The following is a 25,500-nucleotide window of genomic DNA, read 5'->3' on the forward strand; positions in this document are numbered from 1 at the left end:
AGGCACAACTGCTAGCCTTGCAATGTCTCTTGGAATTTGTAGTTCCGCAACAACTGGCGGGTTACAGGTTGAGCACCTAAGGCATAGAGCAGGGGTTTCAAACTGGCGGCCCTCCAGTTGTTGCGAAACTACAAGTCCCATCATGCCTATGCCTGTGGGAGTCATGCTTGTAACTGTCAGCCTTGCAATGCCTCATGGGACTTGTAGTTTCACAACAGCTGGAGGGCCGCCGGTTTGAGACCCCTGGCATAGAGCACAGACTGTTAGAAGTGACTCATGCAGATATCAGAAGAATAAAAGAGCAGAAAGGAACCACGCTAAGTACTAACAATTGAGGCAAATGCACACTACCCAGATAGCAAGGATAACTTGCCACAAGATTGTGACAGTGTTGCATTGTAAGTCTGTTAACTTGCTGCACATTTTCACTGGCAAGTTGTACACTTGCAGAGCACTTGAAGTACAAGTCCTAATTGACACTTTTCCAATTTGTAGCAAATTTGCATGGCAAGTCTCTAGCAAGAGCAAAGTTGCAGTGGTGAGTCTACAGCAAGAGCTCTGCAGGTCTACAGCATGAAAATTCAGCCACAGTGACCCCCTGTGGTGGGAGGACTATTGCACAAAATAACTGAACCAGAACTTGCAGCAGACTTTGCAGATGTTTGCAAAGAAAGTTGATTGGGAGTCATGCAATGCGGATTTGCTGTAACTGTGCAACAAACTTGTGGAGCCTGGCAAGTCTAGCAAAAGCCTAGCAGGTCATTTTCAAACTTGCAGGACAAATGCTTGCTATCTGGGTATAGATGGATAGTGCTTGGTTCATTTTTCATTTCAGAGGTTTACAACCATTTTAAGAGTCTCAAATAATGGTGATGACAGAAGGGCAGGGCTGGGACCTCAGGTGAAGATATCTCATCACTGGAGTCCCTGAGCCGTATAAGAAGCCTATGGCTGAATTAACTGGCCAGTATCCACTTGGCATTGAAATATCAGTTTTGGCCATATGAATCCTTATGCCGGGTACACACAATCGGAATTCTCGTCGGAAAAAGCTTTGATGGTTTTCCCGACAGAATTCCGCTCAAGCTGTCTTGTCTACACACGGTCACACCAAATTCTGATAGTTTAGAACGCGGTGACGTACAACACGTACAACGGGACTAGAAAAAGGAAGTTCAATAGCCAGTAGCCAATAGCTTCTGTCTCGTAGTTGAATCTGAGCATGCGTGATTTTTGGCGCGTGTCGGAATTGCATACACGCGATCGGAATTTCCGATAGAAAGTTTTTCCGTCGGGAAAATTGAGAACATGCTATCAATTTTTGGCTGGCGGGAATTCGGACACCTAAATTTCCGATGAAGCGTACACACGGTCGCATTTTTCGATGAAAAGCTCTCATCTGTCTTTTTCTGGCCGGAATTCCGATCGCGTGTATGCGGCATTAAAGAGTACACTCTCCCAAAATGGATATTTCGGTATTATGTGGTTACTAGCAAGTTGAATCCCATGCTGGCATCTTATATTTGCACTCCATAGTGACACCTCCCCAGCAGAATTTGCAGTTTGCCTACCATAGCCAATCAAGGATGAACTCTCCATAATGGATTTTCCATAATGCATCTCCAGATGGATTCTCCATAATGCAGAATAAAGAACTGGCTATGTTAGAACCTCGTGGCCATGGCAGAGCTACAACTTAGGGAGGGGGGGGGGGGAGGATACTTTAGCACTGGAGTCTTTGAGAGATTTAAGAAGCAGTCACCAGCATCCATTTAAAAAAAAATGGACTGATCCTTTAAGAAAAGGGAATACATAAAACAACAGGAGTTATCTGAGTGTCCTGCGGCCGGGCCCGCATACTTACATTGTAGAGAGGTATGTCTTGGTAGTAAGCTGACGGATGCATAGTATAACTCATGCTTTTGCCACCATGCATGCCCGCGAGCGATCCTGAGTGCAGCATGCCAAGGTTAATAGTGTTGTGCTTATAAGCGGCATTCTGAATGGAGGAGACAATGCGATGACAAGGTATGAACATACATGCTGAACTGACGGGGAAATATGAACAAACATAACAAAAGAAAGCCCACAGGGATACACTGTGAAGCACATTCTGGGCCTTTGACTTGCAGACAAAGCATATAGTACACAAATACATAATACAGAAAGACCAATACACTTACAGAACTGACACAGAGAGATCCATTCTGTTTAACTGCCTGCAAAAACCATGAGGCTGGGTTTAGTGTATTCTGGTATTACTGAAATGGTACAGACAGGAAAAGTTGGAGCCAATGGTGGAACAGTTTACGATAGAGATGATACTTTGTTACAAAATTACTATACTTTTATTACTATATTATACTTTTATTATTACATTAAAATATTATTTTATACTTTTATTGTGTTCAATTATTTTACAGGGGCAGTGGCTCAGCATAAATAACAACCAAGCTGAATGTCTGTGAATGGTGAACTCAAAAGGCAGGCTTGATGTTGGGCAAACCAGTGCTTGACAACCCAAACTGAGACATCATGACATCCCAGGCACCGGGCCAAACAAACGGCACATTCACCTGTTCTGTAGTTCCATGAGATAAAGCAGGGGTGTCCAACCTTTTGACCTTCCTGGGCCAAATCGGAAGAAAAGGAATTGTCTTCGGCCCCAAACAAAATACGCTAACAATAAGGAAAGCTGATGAGCAGAAAAAGTCGGGGCAGATCACAAGTTAACAATCGCTGATCTAGCCAACCCTACTTGCAGTAAATGCTACCAAGACCATGGAAACTTAACTTACTATGGCATTGCCCCAAACTGCACATACACTATATTACCAAAAGTATTGGGGTGCCTGCATTTACACACACACACACTTTAATGGCCTCCCATTCTTCCAATGCCCCCCCCTCCTCCCAATCTGTAGGGTTCAATATTGAGTTGACCCAACCTTAGCAGCTATAACTCTTCTAGGAAGGCTGTCCACGAGGTTTAGGAGTGTGTCTATGGAAATGTTTGTCCATTCTTCCAGAAACGCATCTGTGAGGTCAGGCACTGATGTTGGATAAGAGGGTCTGGCTCGCAGTCTCCGCTCTAATTCATCCCAAAGGTGTTCTATCGGGTTGAGGTCAGGACTCTATGCAGGCCAGTCAAGTTCCTCCACTCCAAACTCACTCATCCATGTCTTTATGGTCCTTGCTTTGTGCACTGGTCCAAATCATTTGGTAGAGGGGGGATTATGGGGTGGGGTTGGCCCCTTATTTCCAGTGAAGGGAACTTTTAATGGCGTCAGCATACCAAGACATTTTGGACAATTTCATGCTCCCAACTTTGTGGGAATCGTTTTGGTGATGGCCTCTTCCTGTTTCAACAAGACTTTGCACCAGTGCACAAAGCAAGGTCCAAAAAGACATGGATGAGCAAGTTTGGGGTGGAGGAACTTGACTGGCCTGCACAGAGACCTGACCTCAAACCAATAGAACACCTTTGGGATGAATAAGAGCAGAGACTGCGAGCCAGGCCTTCTCGTCCAAATCAGTGCCTGACCTCACAAATGTGCTTCTGGAAGAATGATCAAACATTCCCATAGACACACTCCTAAGCCTTCCCAGAAGAGTTGAAGCTGTTATAGCTGCAACGGGTGGGCCAACTCAGTATTAAACCCTACGGACTAAGACTGGGATGCCATTAAAGTTTGTGTGCATGTAAAGGCAGAAACCCCAATGCTTTTGGTGTATACTGGGTAGTGAACACAGTAAATGCCGTTTTTCAGATCTCTACAACCACGCTGAGTGTCTGTGAATGGTGAACTCAAAAGGCAGGCAAATGGGTCCACTCAACCCTAAACCATGCCTGTTGGGCATACTAGATGACCTCCAACTATCGGCCTTTACCAGAGAAGGTGGCTAGAGCCCTTTTTCAAGATCGGCAAGTCATTTTACAGCATTGGAAATCACCCGGCCCCTCCGTCTCATAAAGAATGGTTAGTGTACTGGAGATACTCTCTGGTTGGAGAAGTAGATATACCAACACGGGGGGGGGGGTCGTAAATATGATAACCTCTAGGGCCCATGGTTGGACACCCCGAGCCTGACCCAGTCTTGGTTACGCTCCTGGTTGGTTAATGTAAACTCCATTGGCTATTGAATTTAGTCGAGTGGCTAGAAAACGAAGGAAGTTACCTCCATTGCACAATGTCTTTCATTTATTGTTTCACTGTTATAATTTATGATAAGCTTGCTGGTCTCTGTTACAATATGCCCAGTCTGTATCACTGACTGATTTTGACTCTGTACATGGAACTGTTGGCTTTGGCTATGGATGCTTATCTATTCTGGAATTGCTGTATCTTTTATTTTATTTTTATTTTTTTTTCAATAAAGCTATTTTTGATTTAAAAAAAAAAAACTAAAACAATCACTGATCTAGATAATTTACCTGAGTAATACAATTCTTTAGTCATTTTTTAATTACAAAAAAGGGGGCAACATAAAACGAGTGCGATATTTGAAAATGTTTGATAAACTGACGCATCGATATCTGGCTGGATGGATGTAGTAGCAATTCTTAATGAAATCTCAAGGTGCTCATCAGATATTTTGGTTCTAATTGTGCCCTTGGTGTTCTTCGTCCTTGAAAATAGTTGCTCACAAATATAGGTGCTGATGAAAACTGATGACATGAATAAGACATGATTGTAAAGAGTGGGATATTTTTCTTTGGGAAGATAGAACTTTAATGGTAGAAACAAGAAAAAAGGGCAGAAAAAAGCGCTAGGTCGAACTTTAGCCCTTGTACACACGGTCGGACATTCTGACAACCAAATCCGTTGGATTTTGTCTGACGGATTTTGTCTGAAACTGTTGCATACACACGGTCGGACAAAGTTGTCGGAAAATCCGATTGTACATAACGCAATGACGTTATTTCGTTACGACGGGACTACGTTCAGACTAGTAGCCAATAGCTTTGATCTAGGAATTTGATCTGAGCATGCGTGGCACTTTGTCCGTCGGAGTAGGCTTACACATGATCGGAGTATGTCCGATCGGAGCATGTTGTCGGAAAATTTTATAGACAAGTTGGAAAACTTGGTCCGTCGGAAACAGTCCGATGGAGACCACACACAGTCGGATTATCCGACAATACGGTCCGATCGGACACATTCCGTCTGAATCTCCAACCATGTGTACAAGGGAACACTAGACGATAAATGATTAAAAAACATAAGCTTTATTAATACAAAATTGCTTTTGGAACTACATAGAGTAGTAGCCCACCGGAACTGGGTATCCCCACTATTATAGCTATGAAGGCAGTTCCAGTGGGCTATTACTCTATGTAGTTCCAAAAGCAATTGCTTATTATAGGGTAGGCTGCCCCAGTTTTAGGGATTTGGCTGGTGTTGGCCAGTATATATACTCTTGGATTATTAACCGAATGCAGCTCTGTCTATATTTCCACCACCCCCCCATACCCCTGGATACCGCCGTACCATACTTTTATAGCGCAAAAGCTTGAACCACCTGCCGCATGTTTACAAGTACTTGGGAAACATATTGCTCTATTCCAGCCTTTCTCAACCTTTTCAACACAGAGGAACCCTTGAAATAGTTCTCTGGTCTCGGGGAACCCCTTCTAAAAATTATAAATCTACAACTCATGATACATTAGTGTGATGGTCAGTGGGAAGAACGGCCCTTACACTTGTGATCATTGGGAAGAATTACCTCCTTACAGATCGCTAAAAAGATCAATAGTGTGAGTGGGAACTTATCTGAGAGGCAGAAATTGCCCAATGCTGAAGGAACCCCTAGCAACCTCTGGAGGAACCCTAAGGTTGCACAGAACCCTGGTTGAGAATCACTGATCTATTCACATGGTGTTGTTTGAGGTCCAACAGTGAAACTTTTTGTCTTCATCTACACACATTTTCATGCTGATAAGATAGTGAGACCTGTTTTCCTGTTTTTTTAAACAACCCCTGAGAGTGTCCTGACGAAGCAAAACAACGAAACGAGTTGAAGCACAAGGGCTCACTGCGCCTACATAGTGCAAGTATTCATCGGTGCCATGTATATTATGTTTACAACCTTATATACATGTTTTTAATTCTTATTGTTTCTTGCTCTGTTTGCACAATATATATTTTTGTACTAATAAAGCTTATGTTTTTTAATCATATAACGCCTTGTGTGCCTCTAAAGTCCAATCCTAGGACTTTTTTCTGCCCTTTTTTTTACCATTATAGTTTATGGATGTGGCAATAGGGATGTTCTTTCTCTATTTATTAACAAGGAAGATAAAACTTATAACAGTCCGGTAAAGAGACGCTGTCAAATTGTTCTTCGGCCGCATGTGTTCACTATGTGTAAAAGCATAATTACAAAAAACTTCCAAAAAAAAAAAATATAATTTTTTAAGTAATTTTGCGATTTTGTGTTGGGCCACATTCATAGCTGTCTTGGGCTGCACGCGGCACATGGGCTGCAGGTTGGACACCCCTGGGTTAAAGTGTATCTAAAGCCAACACTTTTTTTTAGCTTGAATAAGGTAATGGGAGTCCAAAAAAAAAGTGTTGGCTTTAGTTAAAATTCGAAAGAGACAAAGAAAATCCTTGTTTTAGAGGCGTAATTATAATGGCACATGACGACATATAGCTTCCATTTTAAGAATGCAATGTTGTGTTTCTCATTAAACCCCTGAAAAATTGACACTCATCTAAGTGTCCGTGACTGTATAGGATAAACCAGCTGAATCTTAATGGACTGCAAATGAAAACATCACAAATCTATCAGAACGGCAGTAAACATGCAAAAACAAAATTCACCAGGGCCAGATTGTTGGTATCTTTGTGTTCCTCAAAGGCAGCAAAGAGAACAGAAACCGCTCATGTGCATCAAATTTACAACACATCCAAAGAGTTTGTGCTTTGTTAAATCTGCAGATTCCTCTTTCGTCTTGCTAAGATGTTTTTGAAAGAAGCAAAAAAGTTGTCCCATGGATGTTGTTTCCATTGTGAGGTTGGGAAACAGAAACTAAACATCCAAAAACCAAATGCAATTACCGTATTTATGGGGGTATAACACGCACCGGCGTATAACACGCACCCCAAGTTTAGGAGGGCATTTTAAGGAAAAAAGTTTTAGGAGGGAAGTTTAAGGGAAAAAAACGTACATTTAAATGCCCGTCAATGCAGCCTTATCAGTGTGCATCTGCAGCCTTGTCCATAATTGCAGAATGATCACTGTCATTTGCAGCTTGCCCACCGCTGTTTGCAGCCTTGCAGAGTGTCATTTGCAGCTTGCCAGTGTAATTTCCAGCTCGCCCAGCACCCTTTGCAGCCTTGCCAATTTTTAAATATCCCGCCGCCGAGACAGACCGAGCGAGCGCCGCCGAAAAAGACCGAGCGGCGCCGAAAAAGGCCGAGCCGTCTGCTCGGCTCCGCTCGTAGTCCTGCCTCCCTGGCTCGGTCTTTTTCGGCGGCGCTCAGTATTTTAGCCTCACAGACAGTGGGGATCGGCGTATAACACGCACCCACGACTTTCCCCCAATTTTAAGGGGTAAAAAGTGCGTGTTATACACCGATAAATACGGTAATCACAAAATAATAGGTAGGAGAGATGTTGGAGTTGATTTACTAAAGGCAAACAAATTGTTCACTTTGCAAGGGAAGTTGCACTTTACAAGGGAGGTTAGTAAATGGCGTGAAGCTCTGTGGTCTTTCATCATCCAATCATGTGCAAGCAAATTTTCAGTTTTTTTTTTTTGTATTTTCTTTGACCTTACTAGAGTATTCTTTGAGAATATCTAATTATAGCAATTGGACAGTTTCCGGGAACAGGGTATTCTTTGCACGGTCAAATCTTCCCACATTAACTAAGCTCTGGGCAAATTCCCCTGCAGAGCGTAACTTCTCTTGCAAAGTCAACAGCCTATTTGCCTTTAGGCTAGGTTCAAACGAATGCAGGTGGTTGTGGACGAGGGAATTGCAGCGATTGCGTAACCACCCAAAGTCAAAACGGGCTGCTCTTTAAAATTCTTTAAATTCTTAAAGTGATTGTAAAGTCTTGTTTTTTTTTTTAAATAACAAACATGTTATACTTACTGCCTCTGTGCAGTTGGTTTTGCACAGAGCAGCCCAGATCCTCCTTTTCCCGTGTCCTTCTTTGCTGCTTCTGGCCCCTCGAGGGGCCAACAGCTTCCTATGGGGGCACCCGAGCCAAGACAGAGCTCCATGTGTCCATTCAGACACGGACCCCCGACCCGGCCCCTCCCCCTCTCTCCCCTGATTGGCTGACTGACTTTAATTGACAGCCATGGGAGCCAATGGCGTCGCTGCTGTGTCTCAGCCAATCAGGAGGAGTGTCCCGGACAGCTCAGGTAAGTAATTAGGGAGGCTGAGGAAGGCTGCTACACACAGTTATTTTTTTATCTTAATGCATAGAATGCAGTAAGATAAAAAAACCTTCGGATTTACAATGCCTTTAACACCTTCCTGTCTGGCCTGCATGTTGTTCTGGGAGGACGTCATGTGACATTTTGCCCTAAATTTATGAGGAAAGATTGTTTATTTGCAAAATTTTATAATTTTATATCTTTTTTTGCTTATTTAGCAAAAAAATTAAAACCCAGTGGTGCTTAAATACCACCAAAAGAAAGCTCTATTTGTGTGAAAAAAATGATAAAAATGTCATATGTGTACAGTGTTCCATGACCGCGCAATTGTCATTCAAAGTGTGACAGCGCTGAAAGCTAAAAATTGGACTGGGCAGGAATGGGTGCAAAAGTGGTTAATGGCACCCTCATGCATCGAAAAACGCCGCACATTTGCGGGTGCAGGAACCGATTTCCCAGGCGCTGCATTTTTTAAAATGCTGCAGGAACCTTTTTCTTGCGTGAAAGGCAGACACAGCAACCCATTCAAATTCATGCGCTGCTACGCGCACGCAAGGTGCACGCAAGGTGCACTTTAGCAGGGTGGCTAGTAAAAGAAGTGAAGCTCTGCTTCCTTTCATCATCCTATAATGTGCAAACAAATCAGCGTTTTTTTTTTTTTTGTATTTTCTTTGATCTTGATTGGGTTCTCACATTCACTGGGCCGCAAATCCTGCAAGAGTGTGAACTTAGCCTAAGCAAATCAACTCATTTGCATCTTTTGCATCATCAAAACAAGGTCAAAGGTAGACTTGCCTAAGGCAGGCTACAGATTATGTGATTGTCTTTCCTGCAATCACAAGTTGCAGGAAAGAAAGTCCCCCATCAACACAGTCAGTGTTGATGGGGGAATCCCTCTGGCAGAGCTATTGAGTTCTCCTGGCAGGGTGGCGCAGGGAGAACAAAATTATTATTGCTAGCGGCTATAGTCGCTGGCAATAATCACATGCTAAAAATCTGACATGATGGTTGTACCCAAGTCAATCAATGGATTGACTTGGGTACAGTCAGCCTGCCCATAGATGGTTCGAATCTCGACCGGCCCCTGCTGAACTGGCCATGATTCGAACCATCAATGGCAGGCTTAAGCTTACCTAAGCAAGGTAAATTATGAGATGTATCAGGCTGAAGTGTCTATTAATATTAGATGATAATCTCCTGTTGCATTGTCAGACTCATATCACCCATGCCACACCTCACTGGGGGGGGGGGGGGGGACTTGGACAGTTTAAATCCAAATAATCCACATATCCCATGCTTTAATTGGCTAAATTGTTCACAAACTGTGTTCCTAAGGCCAAGATCCCAAGTGAGCCTCTCATACAAACTTTCCACTAAACTGGACATGACTACATCACCTCGCTTTGGATGTCACTACAGAAAACACTCTTGTTTAATAGCACCATAGGCATAAAAAGGTCTTTGAGGAACATCACTAATCTAAATGTATTTAAAAACTGATGCACCTGACTGATCAGATTAAATTAGGTTTAACTATCAAAACCTACTTTAGGAGACAACAGTGATTTGACAGGGACTTGGAAGGTTTGAATATCACATATTTGGCCCTGCCGTTTTCCATAGGATGAAGACATCCTTTTGCATGTCCTGATGACTGATTCATCTCATTAAAGCAACATGATAAATCCATGAACTTCTAATATTGTAAGATATGAAAAAAATATATATAATCATATAAATTCATGTAAACATACCCTGTCCAATCTTCTAGCTTCTATGTGTCTAAGCAGCTGTTGTCTCCAGTCTGGTGGCATTTTGTTACAGCTCTCGTCCACCTTCCCCTGGTTCTGCCGTGCTTTGATCTCATTGTCTGTTGACTTCTCACCATAGTTCACCAAATTGTAATCAGATGGCATCTTCTCCAGAAGAGCTGCCATTGTTGGCCTTGCAGATACAGGTCGCGTTTGAGCAGTTCCATAACTCTCTGTGCTGTAACTTCTGGCAGACAATGGCCTCCTTTGCGTCAAGGTTTTCACTTGATAGCTGCTTCCTTGAGGTTTCATCTCTGGATATGCAGTATGGTCATCATCGTACCGACCATTCCTTTTCATGAACTGGGATTCAGCAACTGACATGCTGCTTTGCCGTTCAATAGCCCCAAGGAAGGGTGCCCTACCGTACCGATCTGTCTGCGGAAGTTCATGAGGCTCACTCACTCTCCTATACATAGCCATTTCATTGGCACTTGCCAACGAATCTGCTCTCTTCAAAAACCCTGGCCTTGAACTTTGAGTTTGAGTAAACTGAGGTGGAATGGAATTTTCATTGACTGAGGGTTGAGAAAAGGAGAACATCTGTTCCATTGGCGGGTATCCCCTATAGGCTCTTGGGCTGATCAAATCTTTTACCATGGTTTTTGTTTGCTGTGATGAGTATTCAGGATTATATGAAAAAGGAGGAGGTACTCTCTTTTCCTGTTTAACTTCAACTGCACCCTGCGGGTTGAAACTTTGGTCAAACTGATACACTTTTTTTGCAACAGGCTTTTGTTGCTGTCCTCTGCTTGTTCCATAACCCAACAATTCATCATCAAGCATTGGCACAGACTGACTTCTAGACATACTGTGCTCCTGCATCATCCCCAAATCTGGTCTGTCATGGCTTCCATGCATTATATTTCTAGGATCATAGTTTTGCAAAGGTATATTGTAGACTTTGAATGCACCAATATCTATTTCATCTATACTCTGAGACTTTTTAAACCTGCCTGTCTTTATGTCCTTCATTAATGGCGAGAGACGTTCTGTACTCTTGCTCACCGATATGGTATTTTTGGCAGACTCGGGACGACAGTGGCCATGCGAAAATACATTCCCTATGTTCCGACTGGGACCCATATCATGGAATTCCCACGGTGGAGTTGCAGAGAATGTGTTTGGGTTCTCTAAGGACTGTGGCTTATGTTCTTTCCTCTCTGGCAATGGGCTGTTTACAGGGGTGCTTTCAAGTTTAGATGGAAAAGCCGTTCTGTCTTCAAAAGGACTAGGGGTTCGAGTCCAGTTTTGCCAAGGGTTAGTAGGAGATACATCAGGTTCTTGACTGTTTCTTTGCGTTGGCTGCTCCAGCTCCAAAGGAATGCCAATAATACGATCTTGCCTGATTAACGGCCGTCTCCCGTGAGCAGACGTACTCCTTGATTTTGAATTCAGCATTGGATTGGCTCCCGAATTGTCCACTGTGTTTTCCTCAGCTACAAATCCGGTGTTATCGTAATGTGAACTGTTGTTCCAATTCTCGGTGAACGAGTCATTGAGGTTCTGCCGGTCATTGCGTTGCTGTAGATTGCCAATTGGCGCCGTTTCTCGCTGACTCAGTAATGGCTTAGATTCAATCTGCTGCGGGAAGGACTGAGTTAGCCTAGGGAATAGGGGGAAAAAAATGTAAAATTGTGAGTTTCATGGAAAAAAAATGATGCTTTGGACTTATAGTGTGGATGAATAAAACTATAAAAGTGTACATCAAACAAAAATATATTCTGGAAATGTTGTTTTAACAGCTGTGGGGCTGAGCTTCTATGGCTTATATTGTTTGGGCATCTCTACTCGAAATTGTCCACCAAGCTTCTGGCAGGATAAATGCTGTAAGCCCTTGTACACACGGTCGGACATTTCAACAACCAAATCCGTTGGATTTTGTCCGACGGATTTTGTCTATGACGGATTGTGTCCGAAACTGTTGCATACACACGGTCGGACAAAGTTGTCGGAAAATCCGATCTTTCAGAACGTGATGACGTAATTTCGTTACGATGGGACTACATTCAGGCTGGTAGCCAATAGCTTTGATGTAGGAATTTGATCTGAGCATGCGTGGCACTTTGTCCGATCGGAATTCTCTACACATGATCGGAGTATGTCCGATCGGACCAGTTTGTCGGAAAATATTTCCAGCAAGTAGGAAAACTTGGTCCGACGGATATTCCGACGGAATCAGTCCGATGCATACCACACACAGTCGGATTATCCGACAACACGGTCCGATAGGACACATTCCGACGGATTCTCCGACCGTGTGTACAAGGGCTAAGAAGCTTCCAAAAGTACCTTTTCCATTGATCAACATTAAAATAGTGAGGAAATGGGCTAATACAGAGTCTGAACACATCCCAGTCTCTATGAAAATAAATCATAAACCATGTTATCTGTTATATATTATGTTATTATCAATCATTTGAAAACCGATTTGTGTTATGACATCAAACGAGGCGATAGCTCTCAGGTTTGCACTATGATATTAGTGATATTTTAGGCCTCCTTTGCAACAGAAATTTCATTTTTAATGAGAAACTCCCCAAGGGTTAAATACTTCTCAAGGGATGAAGACACTGCAACTTTTCTCATCAGAACATTGAAAGTGAACTAGCTGATTATAATGAACCAGATCCTCCCATTTAGGATCAGTCTGCAATCAGTCTGGTGAAACTAACAATTATTTCTTCATAGCAGAAAACAGGAAGGAATCTGCAACAAAGTTTGTTAAAATCCTGGCAATGTACATAGATCACTTTAAAGTTTGTTAAAATACTGGAAATGTACATAGATCATTCAGAGGGGACTGTTTTTTTTTTCTCCAGAACAACGCTTTAAGCAGAGTAAAGATTTAGTATGATAATTTTTCCTACACCTAACACTGAATCACGGACTGGCTTCAAGGAAAGTGTCATTAAAGGTTTGGTTTTAAAAAACAAAAACAAAAAAACAAACAAACATGTCTTACCTGCCCTGTGCAGTGGTTTCTTCATATTACTAAACACTATGGGGGGTGGGATATTAGCTGTTGATTAATGGAGGCTTCACCTCTCCCAGCACATACCCACCATAGACACATTATGACTGGGTATAGGTGTGCGCAGCCTATTGCATTAGGGTGTGCACCCCAAATCTCAAACACACATGAGCGCCACCTGCTGTCACAGAAAGGAGGCTCTGGTGGTGGGAGTTGATTGGGAGCATATTACGTTATGCCCTAAATATGGGTGTAACATTTTCCTACTGTTGAACCTAGCCTTTAATATAATGGGGGCATTTACACTGGCCATTGGGGCACCCAACTACCCACCTGGTGCTTTCCCTGGATAATGCTAATCCACATGGGGTTATTAGGGTGTGCCCAGGCACACCTGGCGCACCCTATGCGCACGCCTTTGTGGAGGGGCATGACAAAGTCTGTGATTGGCAGATCCTCCTCCAGAGTGTGGACAAACTGAAAGCTATTGTCAGTCAACTTAAACTCTGCCTACACAATGTTAATGCAAAAAATCTAAATAAATAAAATACACATTTGCTTTGAAATATAGATTGAAATATAGATAATTTTTAAAATATTTTCTTGATTAAAATGAATTATTTTGATTCTCTATTCTGAAAGTGTTTTTTTTTTTTGCGTGTGTAATGTGACTGGCACAGCACCAATCAGTAGTCCTCTGCTGCTATAGAGCATACCAGCACAGCGCTGAAAACTCTTTCCCTGACAATGGGAAAGACCTGAGAAATGTCACATGATCGCCGAACAGCAATGATAAAATATAAGGTACTAAAAAATTTTTTATATTAACTACTTAAAGTCCGCCCTATAGCAGTTTTACTGCTACAAGGCGGCACCTCAGCTTGGGCGGCTTGCTCAGTGGGAGCTGATTGGCGGGTAATGTGGACTTGATGTTCACTGGCACAGAGGTAGAATGGTGGTAAACAAGGCAGATCACCGTTCTGTCAGGAGGGAAGGGATGGATCCTGTGTCTCTGCAAAGCAGGGACAAGGGCCCATGTCTTCCCCTGGTAAAATAACCTCCCAAAATACACAGAAATACAGGCTAGGCACACAGTTAACCCATTGAGTGCCCCTGATGTTAACATTAACAATGTATCATTAGTACAGTGACAGTGCATATTTTTAGCACTGATCACTGTATTAGTGTCACTGGTACCCAAAAAGTTTCAGAAGTATCAGTTAGTGTCCAACTGTCTGCCGCAATACTGCAGTCCCACTGCAGTCGCTGATCGCCGCCATTAATAGTAAATAAATAAATGCATCCCGTAGTTTGCAGATGCTATAACCTTTGCGCAAACCAACCAATATATGCTTATTGGGATTTTTTTTTTTTACCAAAAATATTTAGCAGAATACAGATTGGCCTAAATTTATGAAGAAATGCGATTTGTTACATTTTTGTATTGGATGTGTTTTTAGCAGAAAGTAAAAAAAAAATATATTTTTTTTCACAATTTTCTGCCTTTTTTTATTTATAGCACAAAAAAATTAAAAACGTAGACATGATCAATTACCACTAAAAGAAAGTTCTATATATTTTTTGGGGTACAGCGTTGCAGGACCGTGCAATGGTCAGTTAAAGTAACGCAGTGCCGTATCGCAAAAAATAGCCTGGTCAGGAAGTGGGGTAAATCTTCTGGAGGCCAAGTGCTTAAACTAAATACAGTGGCATGATCTTTATGCATAAATACAAGGGATAACGAAAATGAAACACTATATCTTTAGTATGACTTTACTTATTCTGAATAGGTAGGTACACAATCCCCTTAATGTGTCAAAGGGTGATACTCTCCAGCAAGGACAGACAGCAATGAAAAACAGTTTCTAATTCTTCCATACTCGATTCAAAACAGAAAAATATACACTTCAAATTTCAGGGCTCATGCACACAGGACGTTTAAAAAACGCCAGCGCTGCTGGCAGGAAAAAGCAGTATTAAAAGCGTGCTGTTAGGCGCGTTTTTGAATAACATTTATGGGCTTTTTTTTCCGGGTTTTTTGGCATTAACGTTTTTTGGCTTCTTTTCAGAAAAAACACTGCCTATAATTAGGGTTGCACCAAAACTAGTATCGGTATCAGTAGCGGTGCTGATACCGATTATTTGCACAAGTCGTTATTACTCCTCCGCTTGCTCAGCGGGGATTGCTCCGTTGATCCCCGCTGAACTGGCGGGTGACAAGTCCGTCTCTGCACTCTGTGGAGGGCCGGACCTGTCAGAGAGTCCGCTCTCCCCTATGGAGAGATCGGATAATTACAGGCCGCCTGTCCGTTTTCATCTGATCTGCCAGATGGATGGAAAATAGGACATTCATCCGTCTGGATTTTTCGGAGCGGATCGGATTGGGGCGGATTGGATGTCAGCGGACAGGTCTGACATCCGACGCTCCATAGAGCTGTATGGAGCGACCGTTCAGATCCGCCTGAAAAAACTGACAGGCGGATCTGAATGGTCCGCCTGTGTGAAAGGGGCATAAAAGAAGTCCCGTAACTGGAGCTGTCAAAAAAAACAAAAAACAAAACAAAAAAACAGCCGCAATGTTTATTACCAACATTGCTCAGCCCTGAAACATTGTTTCTTTTTGTATATTTCTGTTTCTTCATCTGCAGATCAAAGGGATGAACAAATGTTCTTGTTAAACCCCTTATTAACCCTTAATTTACTCTAATCAGCCTTAATTAACTCCCTATTCTCCTCCATTTAATTATTATTTCATTTCTATTTTATAAACGATAAGCAATTAAAACTTTTTTTTTTGTTTGCTTTGTTAGTGAATATTTTTACACATATATTAACATATATTTACACATTTCACATTGAAAAAGTGCTACATTTAAAAAAATCTATTTATTTAATTTGTAAATACATTTTCAATGCTTTGTACCATTGCTGACAGCTGAAGTTAAAACAAAACAGTTGTGGTAGGTATCGGTAATTGGTATCGGCGGGTACTAAAACAAAAAAAGGATCGGTACTTGTACTCATTGTAAAAAAAATGGTATCGCTGCATGCCTACCAATGGTGTAAAAATGCCTAAAAATGCCAAACACAGGCTAACAGCTTATTACAGCAGCGTTTAGGGGCATTTATTATTTTTACAGCTCATTTTACTGCTTCTGGATGCAGAGGCTGTCGTTTTCTTCTACTAACCCCTAAACCAGTGATATGCAATTAGAGGACCTCCAGCTGTTGCAAAACTACAAGTCCCATCATGCCTCTGCCTCTGGTTGTCATGCCTCATGAGAGTCTTGCTGTGCCTCATGGGACTTGTAGTTTTGCAACAGCTGGAGGTCCGCTAATTGCATATCCCTGCCCTAAACGCTTATGGCTTCAAACGCCTCTGACAGTTTATGTGTGCATGGACACATAGGGGATTATTTACTAAAGGACAATCCACTTTGCACCTAAAGTGCACTTGGAAGTAAAGTCCCTGTAGATCCGAGGGGGACATACAAGGAGAATAAAAAACTGCATTTTAGCTTGCACATGATTTGATGATAAAATCGGCAGAGCTTCCACTCATTTCAGATCTACCCCTTAGATTTAGAGCGACTGCACGTTCAAGTGCACTTGCAGTGCAAAGCGGATTTGCCTTTCATAAATAACTCCTATAGGCTAACATGGAGAGGCATTTATAGGCAAAAAGAAAAAAAATGTCAGACGCCCCTAACAGCAGCTGTAAAAATGTCCTGTGTGCATGAGCCCTTAGTGCCCATGTATGCGTTTCCTGTGTTCAGCATGCAGATGTCAGTAAGGAAATATGAGGGTTGGACAGACCTGTTACCCCACAATGAACTGTTTACTGCCTCTTTAGCGGATATCTGCACTTTGACGCGTGCGTTGGAGGATGCGGATGATGCCTGTGAAGGGGAGTAGTCAGAATAGGTCCCCGAAGACACGCTGTTGTGATGGTGTTTATCCATCTCTGACTCGTCTGTAGACTCTGTGGGGGTTAAACACAAAGAGAATCATCGATTGGTACAATTCAAATTTTCTCCACTATGTTGCCTTTGAAGCCCCCATACACACTATCAGTTTTTCTGCTTTTTCCTTCAGATTTAGGCCCCTTTCACACTGACGTTCCGTTCAGGCCCGCCTGTCAGTTTTTCAGGCGGACCTGAACGGGTGCTCCATAGAGCTCTATGGAGCGTCGGATGTCAGCAGTGACATGTCCGCTGACATCCGACCCGCTCCGATCTGAAAAAGTGTAACAGAGGAAAAAGCTATTTTTCCATCCGTCTGCGGATCGGATCGGGTGACGACGGGCACTGCGGTCCGCCATCATCCGATCTCCCATAGGGGAGAGCGGCGCTGTGACAGGTCTGTCCCTGCGCAGTGTGCAGAGACGGACCTGTCCTCTTCCTGCTCAGCGGGGGATCGACGGAGTGATCCCCGCTGAGCATACGGATATCCACGGGGCGGATCAGAACTGATCCACCCCGTGTGAAAGGACCCTTACTAAAACCATATAATATGAGGTCAAACCTTAGGAGTTTCAATGTGTATGCAATCAGGAAGGCCCTTGCACTACATGGTTTTGGTAAACCCGAAGGAAAAACTCAGTAGAAAAACTGATAGTGTGTATGGGGCTTGAGGACATTTTGATTAACTTATAAAGAACCATAACATAAAAATTATGATAAAGAAAATATGACATTCCTACCTTTTTTGTCTTTTCCAAGAAGAACAAGTTTTGGAGGGTACAGAGGCGCCTCGATTAATGACGGACGGAGTTCAGCAATCCGCATTTCTGCTGGACGATGTCCAAAAGGCTCCTGAAGCGACAAAGATGTGTGTCGGTGCTCCTTGCCTGCACAACTATATCATTCATCTAAAAACAGGGGCTATATCTAAAGGGTCATCAGCTGCTCGCACTGCAGCCCAACCCTTCCAGTGTAACAACTACTACCCTACACTTCCTACTTATTTACAAAACCTGGCTGCATATTTTAAAGCCCAAACTTTTTCTTTCGCTTTGGATAAAGAATGGTTATAACGATTATAATGGTTAAAACAATTGCCAATTTTTGGTATTGTGTTCCATTGTAAAGATTTTTCCTCCCTTCCTGTTAAAGATAAACAACAGGAAGTGAGAAGAAGTGTCTAGAAAATTATTGGCAATCCCCAATTAGATGGCTGTCACCAGAACAGGTGTCTCTGATAGAATATCTTTCCTCAGCTTCCAAAGGCAATTGTAAAATTTTGGAGTTTTGCTATCATGTTCTGTCTTGGTGAAAACAGAAGAAATGGTGAATCTCTCTTTCCTGCTGGGACACAAACAGCGCTAAAAAGCTGATCGGTGTTTCACCATTTCCCCACTGTGTTAAAAACATTAGCTTTAGGCAGGGGCGGACTAACAACTCATGGGCAATAGGAGATTATGGGGCCCCCGGCCAATAGGAGAAGATTATGGGGGCCCCTTAGGCAATAGGAGATTATGGGGCCCCCAGGCAATAGATTACGAGGCCACACAGTATACACACAGACACACATACAGTATACACACACAGACACACAATATATACACACCGTATACACACACAGAATACACATACCACACTGAAAGGTATTGGAGAGGTGGGGCAGCTATAATCTTGGGATATATATACTGTCCCTGGTTTTATTGAGGCTGGCAACCCTGATGGGGCCACTTGGTGGCATGGGGCCCTCGGGCAGTGCCCGAGTACCCGAATGGTCAGTCCGCCCCTGGCTTTAGGTATACTTTAAAGTGTAATGCCGCGTACACACGACCAGACTTTCCGGCAGACTAGGTCCGACGGAATCAGGCCGTTGGACAATCCAATCGTGTGTGGGCTAATCCGATCCTTTTTCATAAAGAAAATCCGATTGACCAAAAAATAGAACATGTTTGAAATCTCTCCGACGAACTCAATTCCTATCGGGAAAACCATTCGTCTGTATGCTGGTCCGACGGACCAAATACGACGCAAGGGAAGCTATTGGCTACTGGCTATTGAACTTCCTTTTTTAGTCCCGTCTTATGTCATCACGTTCAAAATGAACAGACTTTCGAATGGACTAAGTCCGTTTGTGTGTGGCCGTTCGTTCGGACAATGGTCCCAAAAATGTGTCAAAATTGTCCGACGTGTCAGCCATAATGTCGCGGTCACAATAAAAATCACAGATCGCCGCCATTACTAGTAAATAAAAAAATAAATAATAAAAATGCCATAAAACTATCCCCTATTTTGTAGACGCTATAACTTTTGAGCAAACCAATCAATATACGCTTATTGCGATTTTACCAAAAATATGTAGAAGAATACATATCGGCCTAAACCTATATTTTTGGGGGATATTTATTATAGCAAAAAGTAAAAAAATTCTTTTTTTTCAAAATTGGCGCTCTTTTTTCTGTTTACAGTGCAAAAAATAAAAACCGCAGAGGTGATCAAATACCACCAAAAGAAAGCTCTATTTGTGGGAAAAAAAGGGCATCAATTTTGTTTGGGTGCAACGTCATACGACCATGCAATTACCAGTTAAAGCGACGCAGTGCCGAATCGCAAAAAGTGCTCTGGTTAGAAAGGGCATAAAATCTTCTGGGGCTGAAGAGGTTAAAGCGATATTACCAAAAAGTTGGCATTGCAATTTTTATTTCGGATATCTCGCGTTCCCTCTTTCCCAAATGAACAAATATGAGTGTATTAATTAGGATTACCCATTACCCCCACTCTACAAACTTCACTGATAAGAGCAAACAATTGGAGGCACATGGGTATGTAAGAGATTTAAGTAAAACAAACATACTACGTAATTAAATTTTAAATGGTAACAGTGCACACTATGAATTTCTCATGTATTACAGATTATATAATTATAGTTAGAACAAGCATAAAATAAAAACTCTACCCTTGGGGTGGCATAAAAATATGCTGTTAATAAACCACTGCTAACTAGCCAAACATATGAGTCTTACATGCTTAGCTAACAGGAGCTAGCAGCTTAGCGACTTATCCTGATTGCTCTTGTCCTATGTTTGGTGTCAAGTTTTTATCACATAAAGGCAAATTTACACCAAGGCAACATTCATCTGAAGGACCTTTGAAAATACACATGTGGTTGATATAACCTTGTGACAAATTCTAGCACACTGGTGCACATTTTTATTTGCTTTTAAAGCAAACATGTGACAACCTTAAGCAGGTATCAACCTTGGGTGTAGAAGGTCCTCCTTCCTTGCCGTAACTCTAGAGCTGTCATAACTCATGAGGACCATGTCTCTATAGCCACAATAGGCCAAAGCAATTGCTATGGGGCCTGGAGGCAGGGGGCAACGTGTTGGGGCTGTATACAATTAAAATAAAAAAGGCAAGTACCTCGGATCTTTCTGAATGCTCCTCTTTTTCCTTCCTCTTAGGGACATCCAAAGAATAACTGCGAATATTACTTGATTCGGACATTTGGCTCTTCTGGAATTCTTTGTGTTCCCTATTTGGCACCTGAATATGCAATATTGTGTAGAACAGAAGAGAAGATTATAAATTGAAATCTTTTTATTTTTGCATAATATTACTGCCCTATGTCAAAGTAAACCTGACTTAAAATGGTTCTCAGATATCTTCAATGCAGGCAACTGTGCTAGTCTTCAAGCTAATCTCTGTGTTACTGGGTAACCCTCCGGGATCCTAGGTGATGACTGTGCCTTTAGCGTTGGCCAAGTTGAGAATAAGCCCCAACTCCTCTTGGCCTTGCCCCTTCCTCCTTATCATTCAACTATGAAATGCTTTTGGGGAGGAGAGACTTTGGTATTTGAATGATAGATGGTGGAGCCTAAAGTAAACCAAAAAGTTTTAACACTAAACACTAACACTACACATATTGTCAGCCACATTCTACGCCTAATCTAACACTGTAAAGAAGAAATCACTATACTTACCTGTTCTGAAGCCACTCTGGTCCGGTCCCATGCTGAGCTGTCATTGACAACTTCAGTGTGTGTGAGTGTGCAGAAGAGGTAGCCGACAATGGTAGCCCCATAGTAACTGTAACAGACCCAACCAGGACAGGGGCTTTTGGAGGGGACTGCAAGGTCGTCTTTGTACTGACTATGGGCCCTAGCTTTTGAGGGGGCTCCATTCTTGGGAGGTGTGTGCCTGAGGGACCCTTGGAGTGGTCTTACTTCAGATTCGGGTCCATGTTGTGTGCCCAAATCAGCAATGACTGCATTAACCTGTGAGACTAGGAGCAGATGCTAATATAATCAGCTCAAAACAACCTGATGCCGGGGTCTCCTGCTATAATCTGTTTACTAAGGTGTCTTTTTCCCATGGTATCATTTCCCAATTGTGTGCCTCCTAGGTGTGAATTCCCATTGTTAATCGAGTCACCTATTGTTTCTGTCTGTCTGCTAACCCTTTAGAGATTTGGACAGCATTAGGCCTTTTTACTGGGGAACTGGTGCTGAACGGTCTGAATCACTTAGGCTTGTCTAGGTGACTAGTTGGCTTACTGTTTAATTAGATTACTGTTTGTGTTGGCTGTTCTTTAGCTATGTTAATTATCTTACTGTTTGCATAAAGTGATCAAGCTTTTATCTGGTTTTGTGTGGTATATAGATTCTATGTGAGATTAGAATACAGCCAGTTACAGTTTTCAACTAAGCTAGTATCATTTCTCAATTGTGTGACTCCTAAGTGTGGATTCCCATTGTTAATTGAGTCACCTTTTGTTTCTGTTTGTCTGCTTATCCTTTAGAGATTTGGACAGCATTAGGTCTTACTGGGAACTGGTGCCGAATGGTCTGGGTGGGCACTGAATCACTTAGGCTTGTCTAGGTGACTAGTTGGCTTACTGTTTAATTCGATTACTGTTTATGTTGGCTGTTCTTTAGCTATGTTAATTATCTTACTGTTTGCATAAAGTGATCAAGCTTTTATCTGATTTTGTGTGTTATATAGATTCTGTGTGAGTTTACAATACAGTCAGTTACAGTTTGCACCTAAGCTAGTGTCGTCTAGTTCTTGGGTGCTCAGCTATAATACCTGGCTCTAGACTGGGGGATGCTATATCTTGACTTAGCTGAGTGCTGGATGGTCCATCACAGTAACTCTAGGGGTGGTGTTACTTCCCAGCCATTGTCGGTTCTCTCTTGCACATAACATCCGCTCCTGGAGACCAGACCGGCTTCAGAAAAGGTGTGTATATCAATTTGTGCTTTACAGGGTTAGATAGATTTGGAAGAATGTGGCTGAAAGTAGATTTAGCGTTAGTGTTTTGGCTGAACTTCTACTTTAAAAACATGAGGGGCAAGGCATAATCTAAGCTTGGAAAACAATTGAGGATTCATAATTAGGCTAGGCCTATTCTCCACGGTAGCTCATTTGGGACACAAGGATAACTTTGAAGACTAGCACCAGGACTTACAACCATCAGAAGGAGCCTGCACCTCATCAATGATGAAAATTTACAAATGTTTTAGTTAAAATCAGGTTTACTTGAATGGAAAATAAAACCAGTAAGTTTTAAATGCAATTGTCCCTTCACCTCGGGTTTCATCTCCTTGCTGGGCATTGGCCACTTATGCTCATATTTTTCCTTGAGGTTTTGCTCCACACTCGGTGTGGGAGGTGGAATAGAGTTCTCCAGAGAGGAGCTGTGACTTTTCCCAACCATGTTCTGGACTGACTTCACCATATTCTTCAGATCTTCTGGATATGGAGTTGGATACCTCTTCAAATTGATCTCAACCTGAATTGTGAGAAGTATAGTATTAAAGTGTATGTTTACGCAAAAATGCACCTGGAATATGCTAACTGCAACCTGCATAGGTGTGAACCAGGCCTAAGATTAAATAGAATTTTGAGATTACTGTTTCTTTTAGAAACAAACTCGGGGGAAAAAAGTGTACGTAGCTATTTTTCAGACAGAACATTTTTTTGTCCTTATAATTACTGTACTTAACACGAGCGCAGACTCTGTTCATTTTAAAATTTACATATGCTCTCGTTTTCCCAGCTACATAAAAGACTTATCTGATTATTTATATCACAGAACGATTCCATAAACAGCAAGGTTTTAGCGGGTTGGTGTAATTTGTTGAGCCTCGTTATAAGCGCAAAAAAAAAAAAAGAAGTATTTAACTTGAAGTGTTCAATTAGATATCTCAACGTTCCAAAATTAATTCTATATTTAAATAAAGTCAGCATTCAGGAACGATGCCGTTGCCTAGGAAACTCCAGAGGAATTAAAGGGCGACTCTACCCAAAACTGGTACCGCAGCTTTACTTGGCTGCAAACACGTGAGGGCTTTTTATTTCCCGAGGCAACACCCATGGCAAGATATCCCAGCGAGATTCATATTTCCTGGCTGGCCATGGTCATTGCAAAACCAAATGATGCTGTCATGCATTCCTGACGGACTGCACATAATGTAATATAGTGAAATACAGTGCCATGAAAAAGTATTTACACCCCTTGACATTTACCAAATTTTTATCATGTTACAACCAAAAATGTAAATGTATTTTATTGGGATTTTATGTGATAGACCAACACAGAGTGGCACATAATTGTGAAGTGGAAGGAAAATGATAAATGCTTTTCCAATTTTTTTCCAAATAAAAAAATCTGAAAAGTGTGGCGTGCATTTGTATTCAGCCCCCTTTACTCTAATACCCCTAACTAAAAACCTGTTATGCCGCGTACACACGATCGGAATTCCTGTGGGAAAAAGCTCTGATGGTTTTCCCGTCGGAATTCTGACAGGAATTTCGCTCAAACTGTCTTGCCTACACACGGTCACACCAAATTCCGCCGGTCAATAACACCGCGACATACAACACATTCAACGGCACTATAAAAGGGAAGTTTAATGCTTCCGAGCATGCGTCGAATTGTTTCTGAGCATGCATCGGAATTTTGCGTGTCAGAATTGCATACACACGATAGAAAGGTTTTCCATCTGAAAAATTAAGAACAGGCTCTCAATCTAAAGACCATCGAAAATGCTGACAGAAAAAGACCGATGGGCATACACACTGTTGGAAAATCTGATGAAAAGCTCCCATCGGACTGTTTCCATTGGAAATTCCGGACGTGTGTAAGCGGCATTAGAGTCTGCAAAAGACTTGAGACTGGGGCGGAGGTTCGCCTTCCAGCAGGACAACAACCTTAAACATACAGCCAGAGCTACAATGGAATGGTTTAGATCAAAGCATATTCATGTGTTAAAAAAGCCCAGTCAAGTCCAGACCTAAATCCAATTGAGAATCTGTGGCAAGACTTGAAAATTGCTGTTCACTGACGCTCTCCAACCAATCTGACAGAGCTTGAGCTATTTTGCAAAGAAGAATGGGCAAAAAACGCCACTCTCTAGATGTGCAAAGCTGGTAGAGACATCCCCAAAAAGACTTGCAGCTGTAATTGCAGTGAAAGGGGGTTCTACAAAGGATTGACTTAGGGGGGCTGAATACAAATACACACCACACTTTTCACATATTTATTTGTAAAACATTTTAAAAACCATTTATCATTTTCCTTCCACTTCACAATTATGTGCCACTTTGTGTTGGTCTATCAAGTAAAATCCCAATAAAATACATTTGCGTTTTTGGTTGTAACATGACAAAGTGTGGAAAATGTCAAGGGGTATGGATACTTTTTCAAGGCCCTGTAAAAGCAAGTGCAGTATTAGTGCTGTAAGGGATCTTCCCGGGGTAGGGTGTGTTTGGACACAGTTCACAGCAGACTTGGAATTTATAAAGCAGATCTTGGCGTTTATTCGTGGTACAAACAGTCCAGCAAACAAAATATACAGCAACACCGTGCTTTCTAAGTACAACAAAAATAAAAGTCCTAGCCCGGCTGGGCGCTTACTAACAGGTTCTGCTCACCTATCTGACACTTACAAACACAGCGTCTTTCGCCTGGATATCGCAGGGTGAGTTTTAGCTCCAGCAGTGGCTGTGCTTGCAGCTTCCTTCAACACACAGATTGTTCATTCCCTGGCTGAGAGCAACCACCTGCAGACCCTGCAGAGCCTTTAGCTTCCCAGGCTAATTAGGATCAAAGCTCACCTGATCCCAAACCCAGAACTGGATCGGGGGATGTGGAATGACAGGTCCCTCTACCAAACCTACCTGCCATTCCATATAAACCCAGGCCCGGCAAAATTAAATAACAACTCAGCAGCATATCGCTGCTGAGAAACTGATCCATCCTGGATTTACCATCTCACACTGTGTAGCAACCTAGGTGAGATGTACACCCCCTCGATCACTTCTCCAGTGACATGTCTACATATCCCCCCCCTCTTTTTC

General features: G+C 42.2%; 1 protein-coding gene across 5 annotated transcripts in view; it reads right to left on the reverse strand.

The window, feature by feature from the left end:
- LRRC7 (leucine rich repeat containing 7) overlaps positions 1-25,500 on the reverse strand; it is a 525,647-nt gene that overhangs the window by 75,182 nt on the left and 424,965 nt on the right. For 4 of the 5 annotated variants that reach the window (XM_077450492.1, XM_077450490.1, XM_077450495.1 and 1 more), the window contains 6 exons: positions 22,727-22,930; positions 20,560-20,682; positions 17,883-17,994; positions 16,997-17,162; positions 10,150-11,812; positions 1,865-1,999 (listed from right to left, as the gene is read on the reverse strand). In XM_077450492.1, coding sequence (XP_077306618.1) covers positions 1,865-1,999; positions 10,150-11,812; positions 16,997-17,162; positions 17,883-17,994; positions 20,560-20,682; positions 22,727-22,930 — 2,403 coding nt within the window. The remainder of the gene's footprint in view (positions 1-1,864; positions 2,000-10,149; positions 11,813-16,996; positions 17,163-17,882; positions 17,995-20,559; positions 20,683-22,726; positions 22,931-25,500) is intronic. The other variant, XM_077450494.1, reaches the window with a different exon arrangement.

This window comes from Lithobates pipiens, unplaced genomic scaffold (genome assembly GCF_037356315.1).
Source record: "Lithobates pipiens isolate NorthernLeopardFrog02 unplaced genomic scaffold, aLitPip1_a1.2 Scaffold_23, whole genome shotgun sequence".
Lineage (NCBI taxonomy): Eukaryota > Metazoa > Chordata > Amphibia > Anura > Ranidae > Lithobates > Lithobates pipiens.